This window comes from Camellia sinensis, chromosome 4, assembly GCF_055761805.1.
Source record: "Camellia sinensis isolate YWXY chromosome 4, ASM5576180v1, whole genome shotgun sequence".
Taxonomy (NCBI): Eukaryota; Viridiplantae; Streptophyta; class Magnoliopsida; order Ericales; family Theaceae; genus Camellia; species Camellia sinensis.
Genome location: NC_138964.1, coordinates 190,543,681 through 190,554,213, shown reverse-complemented (window position 1 = coordinate 190,554,213; position 10,533 = coordinate 190,543,681). Strand labels below are relative to the sequence as shown.

Below are 10,533 nucleotides of genomic sequence, written 5' to 3'. Positions count from 1 at the left end.
TGACTTGATCGTCGGAGTACCCCCGGGTGGAAGAACCACCGCCGGAGCTTTTCCTTTCTGTTACAGGTTGCTAAAGCCATCTATTCTACCTGTGCTCTCCAGCAGATCACTAAACGAGCAGTGTGGTCAGATTTTCACCCACACAATTTGGCGCCGTCTGTGGGAACGAAGGAAGAATAGATGGCCAGTAACGGACAGCAGGAAAATATTGGGGATGACGCCCCCACTGGGAGTGGCAGACCAATTGACCTTGACATTGAAGGAGACAACCACAATGTAGAAGCCCGTGACCAGGGTCACAGAGAGAACGACGTAATCCCAGAAGGCGACACGTCAAAAAGAACAAACCAAGGAAAGTACTACAATGAAGATAACCTCTAGGTATGGAGGGACAGGTGCCTACGGAGGGATGAGGAAGTGAAAGAACTAGCAAACAAGTTGGCGGACCTTCAGTCAGTCGTCAACTTCATGATGCAGAATAATGTTATGCAGCCACCATACCCGCTGCAAGATACGCCGATGCCGGCGAACAACACTCAGAAGGGTGGAAGAAAAACAATCCCCGAGGTCCCTCAGCATACCAGGAGCGGAAGGCATTCTCACCGACCTTCTAGGGAAGTCGGACGGGAAAAGCCGAGGCAAGAAGAGTCCCGAAGGACACACCACATGAAGAATCCAGACCCCAAAGAACATCGACATATTCAGGGGCAAGTACTCCATTTTGACACAACCCATGAAGAAAGATCCAAACGGACCCACCACGAGGCCGAAAGCAGTGTACCGAAAAGACTAAAATCCAAAGACAGCCGAGCTCCAGGGAGGAGCAAAGAAGACTTAAGGGACTACCTCAAGAAGAGGCAGCAGAATGCAGAAGCCGAGGTAAACTCACCAGTAAAACCGAAGACAGCCTTCTCGGTGGAACTGGACAAATTCGAACCGCCCAAAAGATTCAGTATGACGAGGTTTCAAATCTATGATGGTAAGTCAGATCCAAACTTTCATGTTGGGCTATACCTAAATTCAATGGCATTATATAGTGGAAACGAACCGTTGCTCTGTAAAGTATTCCACTCATCCTTTGGGGAAATTGCATCTGATTGGTTCCATAAGTTACCAAAAGGAAGCATAAAGACATGGGAAGGCTTGGCCGAGATGTTTGTGGCCAGATTCGTGACCAACAAGCTGCAACCCCTGAGGGTTGATGCTTTGATGGCTCTACGAATCACCAAGGAAGAAGGCCTCAGGGCCTATGCGAAGAGGTACTACGAGGTGTTCAACCGAATACCCGAATGCAACCAGGAAGTAGCAGTCGTGTCCTTTAAGAGCGGCCTGAAAGATGACTGCCCTCTACGGAAGTCTTTGGCAAAAACATTGCCAAAAAGCATGGAAGAACTCATGGCAAGAATTGAGAAATACGCCAGGGCCGAAGAAGATACATCGGGAAACAAAGAGGTGAAACAAGAAAAGGGAAACGGCTCGCCAAAGCGAGGCCGAGTCAACAATGGGCCGACCAAACAAGAAATAGAATTAAGAAATAAACAGGCGGTAACCATGGTATTCCGGATCCCAATCCATAAAATCTTAGATCGGATTCGAAATCAACCTTATTTCAGGGCTCCGGCAAGAGCACCGGGGGAATTCATGGGAAGGAACGTTGGTAGACGTTGTGCCTACCACAATGAAGAAGGGCATCCAACTCAAGATTGCAGAGCCTTAAAAGCACACTTGGAGGACCTGGTAAGACAAGGCCTTCTGAGGGACCTGGTCGACGATGCCAGAACAAGGGAAGAGCAGGCAAGGTTGCCTCAAGCACCAGCAGCACCCCCTCCCCCAGCACAGCTACCACAAACAGGAGAACCGATGGTGGTTAATGTGATCCACTCAAGGGTCAACGAAAACGAAATCAGAGGAGAAACCCAGAGGGTAAGACATTTACAGCATATCTACCAAGTCGGGGAAAAGAGACATCGGCCAGAAGAATGCCAAGGGCAAATGATAGCCTTTACTGAAGCCGACCTAGAACTGGTCCAACATCCGCATAATGATGCCTTGGTAGTATCCCTCCAGGTTGGGGAGTGCCAAGTAAAACGCATCCTAATAGATCAAGGCAGCTCCTGTGACATCATGTATGTCAGATGCTACAAAGAGCTAGGCCTTCACCCCGATGACCTAGAATAATCAAGCGGCCCGATGGTCGGCTTTAATGGAACACCGACATGGCCACTGGGTGCAACAAGCTTAGAAGTACAAGCCGGCACTAAGAAGATCAGGACGGAATTCCTGGTAATTGACACACCCTCACCATACAACATCATCTTGGGAAGGTCGTGGTTGCATGCAATAGGGGCAGTTCCCTCGACGTTGCATCAACTACTCCGGTTCCCAACAGAGCATGGGATTGAAGAAGTCAGAGGGGATCAACTACAAGCCAAAAATTGCTCCATGGCAGCAATAAAGTCCACCTGTAGTATACGGGAGCCAAAGAAAGCAGAAGTTGAAGATGAAAACATGGAAGTCCTAGAAGACGTCGGGAAAGAACCAGCCGAGAAGAGCGAAGATGCGCTAAAGAAAATCCTCGTCCAGGAGGGCGACGAAGAACGATTTTTTCTTCTCGGCTCAGGCTTAGCTAGAGAAGAAGAAAAAGAACTAGAAGATTTTTTAAGGGCAAACATAGAGGCGTTCGCCTGGACACCCTATGAAATGCCTGGCATTGACCCCGAGGTCACTTGCCACAGTCTAAATGTCGACAGATCGGCAAAGCCAGTGATTCAACGAGCCAGAAGGCCGACGTTAATGCACGTTGAAGCAGTAGAGGAAGAGGTAGACAGACTCCTTGAAGCCAGGGCCATCCGAGAAGTTCAGTACCCAACATGGCTGTCCAACACAGTAGTAGTAAAAAAGAAGAATGGCAAGTGGAGGGTTTGTGTAGACTTTACCAGCCTCAACAAAGCTTGCCCCAAAGACAGCTTTCCCCTGCCCAAAATCGACCAACTGGTAGACGCCACTTCGGGACATGAAAGGATGAGTTTTTTAGATGCATATAGAGGGTACCACCAGATTGCTATGTACCCACCAGATGAGGAGAAGACCGCGTTCATCACCCCGAAAGGCCTGTACTGTTACAAGGTAATGCCTTTTGGGCTGAAAAACGCAGGAGCAACCTATCAGAGGTTAGTGACAAAAATGTTTAAACATCTAATTGGCAAAACGGTAGAAGTTTACATCGATGACATGGTCGTAAAGACCAAGAAATCAGAAGGTCATCTTGCCGACCTAAAAGAGGTCTTTGACATACTCAAAAGATATCGGCTCCGACTCAACGCCTCGAAGTGTGCCTTCGGAGTTGGGTCAGGTAAATTTTTAGGATATCTGGTAACAAGAAAAGGCATTGAGGCCAGCCCAGACCAAATCAAGGCCATCCTGGAACTACAGAGTCCGACATCGGCAAAATAAGTTCAAGTGCTCACTGGAAGGGCCGCAGCCCTAAACCGATTTATCAGCAGAAGCTCAGACAAGTGCAGACCCTTCTTCAACCTGGTAAAAAAAGCCACTGACTTCCTATGGATAGAAGAATGTGAAGCTGCCTTAGCCGACCTAAAAAAATACTTGACCACAACCCCGGTCCTTTCTAACCCAATTCCAATTGTTTTTGTACTTAGCAGTCTCTGAGCACGCAGTCAGTGCAGTGCTAATCCGTGAGGAAAAAGGGGAGCAGAAGGCTGTCTATTATGTAAGTAAGACTTTGGCTGACGCAGAAACAAGATACCTACCACTAGAAAAATTAATGCTAGCCTTGGTAATGGCTTCAAAGAAATTGAGCCATTACTTTCAGGCACACAAAATTGTGGTCCTAACAGAGCACCCGCTGAAGTCCTTATTACATCAAGGAGACTTAACAGGAAGGATAGCAAAATGGGCAGTAACACTGGGCCAGTTTGACCTAGAATTTAGGCCAAGAACAGCAATAAAGGGCCAAGTTTTGGCCGACTTCGTCGCAGAACTCACACCTGAAGCCATCACACCTCGGGCTCCGTCGAGCCAAGATGAGCATCGCCCCGACAAGCAAAAAGAATCCCAGTCAAAGACAAAAAAGCAAGAGAAAGAAAAGCTCAGACCATGCAGCATCTACATCGGCGATTCATTCAGACTATTCGTCGATGGAAGTTCAAACTGCCAGGGAACAGGAGCAGGAGTACTGCTGATATCTCCAGATGGAGAAATTATAGAACAGTCCATCTGTCTGGGGTTCAAAGCCTCCAATAATGAAGCAAAATATGAAGCATTAATTGCAGGACTAAAGCTAGCAGCAGCAGCAGAAGCAGACGAGGTAATTGTTTTTTGTGATTCACAACTGATTGTTAACCAGTCAACAGGAGAATTTGCAGCCAGAGACGAAAGAATGTCGGCATATGCAAAGGAAGTCATCCGACTGGCAGCCCTATTCCAGAACTGCAGATTACTCCAAGTTAGCCGAGATGACAATACCCACGCCGACGCGTTAGCCAACCTGGCCAGCTCAATCCAAACTGGAAAAACAAGAACAATTATGATCGACTACATGTCGGCCCCGAGCATAGATAAACAGAGCACCGAACAAGAAGCAATGTGCGTGGACTTTGGACCAAGCTGGATGGATGCAATCATTGCATTCCTAAAAGAAGGGAAGCTGCCAGAAGACCATAAAGAAGCACATAAAATAAGGCTGAAATCAGCCAGATTCAGTCTAACAGCAGAAGGTCATCTCTACAGAAGGTCGTTCACTGGACCACTTTTAAGGTGCGTACACCCTTTGCAGGTTGAAGATTTTCTTTACGAGATTCATGAAAGAATCTGTGGAAGCCATGCTGGGGGCAGATCGTTAGCCCACAGGGCCATTACCCAGGGGTATTGGTGGCCCTACATGCAAAAGGATGCCGAAGCTTATGTAAAGAAGTGTGAACAATGTCAAAAGTTTGCACCTTTGATACATCAGCCAGCTGCCGACCTAAACCCAGTATCCAGCCCTTGGCCGTTTGCCCAATGGGGCATGGATCTGGTTGGACAACTTCCCCAGGCAACTGGGCAGAGAAAATACTTGCTGGTAGCAACAGACTACTTTACAAAATGGATAGAGGCAGAACCTCTTACCAAAATCCGAGATGTGGACGTTAAGAATTTTATATGGAAAAACATTATCACAAGATTTGGGATTCCAAGAGCAATAGTTGCCGACAACGGAACACAGTTCGACAGCAAACTTATCAAAAACTTTTGTGCAAAATTCAAGATCAAGAATTATTTCTCAACACCAAGTTTTCCTCAAAGCAATGGGCAAGCAGAGGCATCCAACAAAGTAATCCTGGATGGAATAAAGAAGAGGCTCCAGGCAGCAAAAGGAAAGTGGGTGGACGAGTTGCCCAACGTACTTTGGGCATATCGGACTACGCCGAGAAGATCAACAGGAGAATCCCCCTTTGCCATGGCCTATGGCACAGAAGCAGTCATCCCATTAGAGATTGGCATCCCAGGGATCAGAACCCAGGGAGTAGAGAATGGCACCAATGACATACTCTTAGCCCGAGACCTGGATTTATTGGAAGAACGAAGAGAGAAAGCTGCAATTCAGCTCGCAGTATACCAGCAACAGCTTGCCAGAGCTTACAACAAGAAGGTTAATCCAAGAGATTTTCAAGTTGGCGACCTAGTCCTAAGAAAAGTCGTCGGGAACAAGAAGGATCCCAGGGAGGGCAAGCTTGGCCCAAACTGGGAAGGACCCTACAGAATTACTTCAGTACTAGGCAATGGAGCATATCGGCTTGAGGACAATGAGGGCAAAGCATTACTCAGACCTTGGAATACTTGTAATTTGAAATTTTTCTATCATTAGATAAACATCATTGTTTGGCCGATATCATCAATAAAGTCTTTTCAAAATCTTTCAACATATATGATTGATAAAGTTATGCATGGATGTTTATTGAAGACATATCAAACTCAGGCAAAGTTAAGCTGATGTTATTCCTTAATTCACTTGTTGAAATTTGTAGCAATTTACAAGTTGGAATTAAGCTGATTCCTTATCTTCACTTGTTGAAATTTGTAGCAATTTACAAGTTGAAGTTAAGCCGATGTTATTCCTTAATTCACTTGTTGAAATTTGTAGCAATTTACAAGTTGGAATTAAGCTGATTCCTTATCTTCACTTGTTGAAATTTGTAGCAATTTACAAGTTGAAGTTAAGCCGATGTTATTCCTTAATTCACTTGTTGAAATTTGTAGCAATTTACAAGTTGGAATTAAGCTGATTCCTTATCTTCACTTGTTGAAATTTGTAGCAATTTACAAGTTGAAGTTAAGCCGATGTTATTCCTTAATTCACTTGTTGAACTTTGTAGCAATTTACAAGTTGGAATTAAGCTGATCCCTTATCTTCACTTGTTGAAATTTGTAGCAATTTACAAGTCGAAGATAGGCCGAGGTTATTGCTTAAGTTCTCATAGCAATATGTGGGTTGTTTAAACCCTAGGGAAGATGCTTAACACTTGTTGAAATTTGTAACAATTTACAAGTTTATGTTAAGCTGACATATGATCACCCGCCGAGGTATACAGAAAGTTACAGGTTAAAATAAAGGCTAAGTATATTGTTCATTACTTGTTGAAATTTGTAGCAATTTACAAGTAGGTAAAACTAAGATTACCATTTAATACTTGTTGAAACTTAAGAAGAAGCTTGCAAAAGTTTACATTCCGAAATATATGTTCTATACTTGTTGAAATTTATGAAAAGATTGCAGGACAGTACCTTGCCGAAGTAAAAGTTTTATGGTTATACCCGAGGTATGTAACCCCGAGAAGATTGCACAAAGGAAGCAACATACAAAAGATTTTTTCTAAGTACAAGACTATGCAGAAGCAGTCAACAGAATATCACAAGATCAAAACATCCAAAGGAAGAACTGTTGCAGTTACATATTAAAGAAACCACGTCGGCCAAAAGAAAGAGTTTTGCATTACCCAGAAAGTAAAAAAGTACAAAGTGCAAAGTACAGAAAAAGAAGGAAAAAAATACAAAAAGCAATTTGGTCAAGCTTCTTCAATATTAGCCACTGCAGGGACTGAGACCTCGGACGATTCTGGAGGAACCTCGTCGGCCACTTTTTCCGCTTGTATCTCGGCATCAATCTCTGCTAATGATTCTTCAACACTTCTTTCTATCAGGAGAAGATTGGACGATAGCTCCCCAGTAGCAGTTTCCCTAGTTGCCTCCTTGGCCTCATCACCCTCCTCATCCAAAGTTAAGTCCATAACCTGCTCAGCAGGAGGAGGGGACTTGGCTACGACGGCATCCTTGGGTTTTCTCACCAAGGCTTCTTCGTTGTCCTCTTTATCTTCATCCTCAGCATCAGCATCAGATTCTGATCCACCTTCAGGTGGAGGAGGAGGAAATGGCAAAGGGATGGCATCAGCATTCCGGAGGGGCGAGTCAACAGGGAGATCAAGCTTCTTTATCAGGGACATCCAACCTAGGGAAAATCCCCTGTTGCATGCCTGTCTGACTTGAAGCTTATAATCTTCTGCGACGTCGGCCATACCTTGGGCATAGGCCTTTTCATCGGCCTCTTTGATTTCGGCCTCTTTGGTGGCCAGAGCTTGCTGGAGTTCTTTCTCCGCTTGGGCCTTCTGAACCTCGGCCTCTCTTTTCTCGGCCTCAGCAACTTTTCTAACGGCCTCAGCAGCTTTGGCCTTCTCAAGAGCTAAAGTTTGAACTTTAGTTGCAGCCTCGGCTTGATCCTCCAGTTTTTTCATTTTTGCTTCAAGGGACTTGATCTCTCTCTTCATAGAAGATGCTTCCCTTTTCATATCAACCAACCTTTGACGACTTTCAAAGGATTGCATTGAAAATGAATGGGCATGCTGAATGGCCTGCAGAAAAACAGAAATGTGAGACAGTACTCTCAGTAAAGAGCGGAAGAAAAAAAAAATCACAAGTACAAACAGAAATACTCACTTGGACGGAGTGTTGGAGCATGAGAGCATAATTCTCATACTCACTAAGCTTAGCATTTCGCTCCAAGTCATTCGGAAGGAGAAGAGCAGTGCTGAGGGCGACACCAACGTTAATGTCGTCAGCACTTTCACTAGCCATAATGGGCCTATCCTCCAGGGATAGATCAGGGGCCCAGGGGACATCGGGCTTCTTTGAAGCCGAGGTCATCGCGGACGATGACCTCGCCTTCTTCGATTGTGTAGACCCTGAGGGTTGGCCCTCAGCAGACCTCTTGGTTGAAGTAGAGGCTGATTTTTTGCTTTCTGCTAGTTTAGAAATCGGCAGAGCATCCTCAGCCTCGGCATCTGTAGCCCTGGCCTTAGGCTGAGCCTTTTTGACTCTCTTTGGTTTGGGTGGGAGTATTGACTGCGTTGGTACGGCTTCGGCGTCAGTTGGAAGATCGGCGAGAAGGTCTTGAACGACAGGCCTTGGACGAACCATCTCGGCAGTCTTTACAAGCCTTCGTCGACGTTTACGCTCAGGAATTGGTATTAAGTAGGGGGCCGAGGTTCATGGAAGATCGGCTGGGTCAGATGTGGACTCTTGATCTGTTCGGGATGTGGAAGCAGTTAGGGTCGTGGCTGTGGGTGGAGAAAGACTCTTCTTTCTTTTTCTTGGGACGTCGGGTAAAGTGGATTTGTATGTAGGGATGAAGTTTAGTAACAGTGGGGCCTTTCGTTTGTGGATTGGAAGGTTGAGGAGTGTTTTTAGATCTGTTCCTGGGAAGAAGGATTAACGAAAATTTTTCGGTGGCTGATGAAGATCTGCAGGACAAAGAAACAGACGTCAGAAACAAAAAAGTATTAAGGACTTAAATAAAAACAACTAAGTGTTGACTCAGGGCTCTTACTCTTGCCCTCTGTAATTGTTCGAGGAAGAGGGTAGAGGTGGACATCTTCATCTGGGCCAAATTCCCAATTTCCAGAAGCAATGAGAAAATCATCTCCAGCCCCCTTGTTGGAGTCTGGGAGGTCGGCTACGATTTTGTACTGAGTGGATCTCGGTTTAAGGTAATAAACGAAACCCCTATCCTTCAGGTCAAGAGGGCACATGGTATAGCAGTATTGAAGGTCGGCCAGGGTAATTCTAAGGTTCTCTTGCCTAGCTAAGGCTATAATACCATTGATCACCCTATAGGAGTGATCATCTTAAACTGGCTGGGGACAGTGATACCATCATGCCCACAGACCATACGATGCCCTTCCCTATAGTAGCTTTCACCGAATGTGGAGAATTCCTGCCTAAAGTATTCAAGTTTTGTTGGGGTATTTACCCTGTGCCTCCACATACCCATTATGTCAAATTAAAATATGTTTCAGAAGATGGGCGTTTTTAGGAAGGGTTACGAAGACCTCGGTAAAGATCTAAGAAACGGCTGATAAGGCTTATTTCAGTTTTCCCTAAATTTGAAGGTTCTACGCACAAATCCCAAACCTAAGAACTATAAAGATCAAGATTAAAGACACAGATCTGGGGCAGAAAAGAAAAAAAAAGAATCAAGAACAGTGGCAAAGAGAATGGTGAAAAAGTATAGAAGTTCAAGGTATAACCACAAATTCAAGATACAAATAAATCCAAGGCTTCGAACAAAATCAGTAATGGCAACAGGCAGACAAAAGCACAGAAAGAGAAATTGACATTGAAGGGAATGAATCTTACCGGAACAAGTGAAGCCGGGGCAATATTCGCCGAGCTCAGAAATTGGTTGCAATAGCAGAGAAGGCTTCGCAAGAATGAGGGATTAAGAGCAGTTCCAGAAGAGATTAAAGCGATGGTAAATTCAGAGAAGAAATAGCTTCAGAGAGAGAGAGAGAACAAAAAGACAAAATGAAAAAGTGAAGGAAAAGAAGAGGCAAAAAAGAGTTTTGTCAAAAATTTGAAACGGCGGCAAAAATAGGGCAATTATTGCGCCTAGAGCAACGCACGCGTCAGACGGCGCAGACGAACGAACAGACAGCTTCCAGGCGCGTCACAGACACGCTCCAATGAGAACAAAACACGTGAAAAGGAACGGTTAGATATGCATGACAGCTCATGCGCGTGGGAGAGTACGACCAAAGCCTTGTTCTCCGAAGAGAACACGTCGGCTGAAAGTAGATAATCTTGGCTAATCAGTTTTCAAACCATTACTCAGAAAAGAGGTGACAAAATATCGGAATAGGTTCCATCACCTCAAAATGCCGAGGTAATAGAACCTAGGGGGCAGTTGTGGGGATATATTTTCTGAATACCAACACGTGGCATGGTGACGCCGACGTGTCAGCCGAGGTGCCACGTGCCCTGGTAGTTAAGCCGAGGTAATCTCGGAGAAGCCGAGGTCATCTCCGAAGACATCGGAATCCGAGATAAGGGGCAAGAGTCCTAAGGCAAAGAAGGGACTTAACCAAGATAAGGATAAAGCTCTTAGGGAGTTTATCTTTATCTCTTAAAGAGTCCAGAGTAAACAGTAAATTGGAAGTTCATAGAAGTCATACTTCTAGTGGGACTTGGATTGAGTATATTATA

At 45.1% G+C, this 10,533-nt stretch overlaps 1 protein-coding gene across 1 annotated transcript; it reads right to left on the bottom strand.

Annotated features, from left to right (window-relative positions):
* Positions 1 to 6,871: 6,871 nt before the first annotated feature.
* LOC145824313 (uncharacterized) lies at positions 6,872 to 9,039 on the bottom strand. Its single transcript, XM_082923952.1, has 4 exons — positions 7,990 to 9,039; positions 7,539 to 7,904; positions 7,344 to 7,481; positions 6,872 to 6,883 (listed from the first exon to the last, which is right to left on the bottom strand). The coding sequence occupies exons 1-4, from the start codon at positions 8,467 to 8,469 to the stop codon at positions 6,872 to 6,874; spliced, it is 996 nt and encodes a 331-aa protein (XP_082780078.1). The 5' UTR covers positions 8,470 to 9,039.
* Between the last annotated feature and the right edge of the window lie 1,494 nt (positions 9,040 to 10,533).

Bases quoted from the DNA above. Each gene is read 5' to 3' on its own strand.
- LOC145824313 (XM_082923952.1), bottom strand. From the start codon at position 8,469: ATGGTTCGTCCAAGGCCTGTCGTTCAAGACCTTCTCGCCGATCTTCCA. The intron at 7,905-7,989 runs GTGAGTATTTCT...GTTTTTCTGCAG, and splicing joins TGCTCCAACACTCCGTCCAA to GCCATTCAGCATGCCCATTC. The intron at 7,482-7,538 runs GTCAGACAGGCA...CTGATAAAGAAG, and splicing joins CAGAAGATTATAAGCTTCAA to CTTGATCTCCCTGTTGACTC.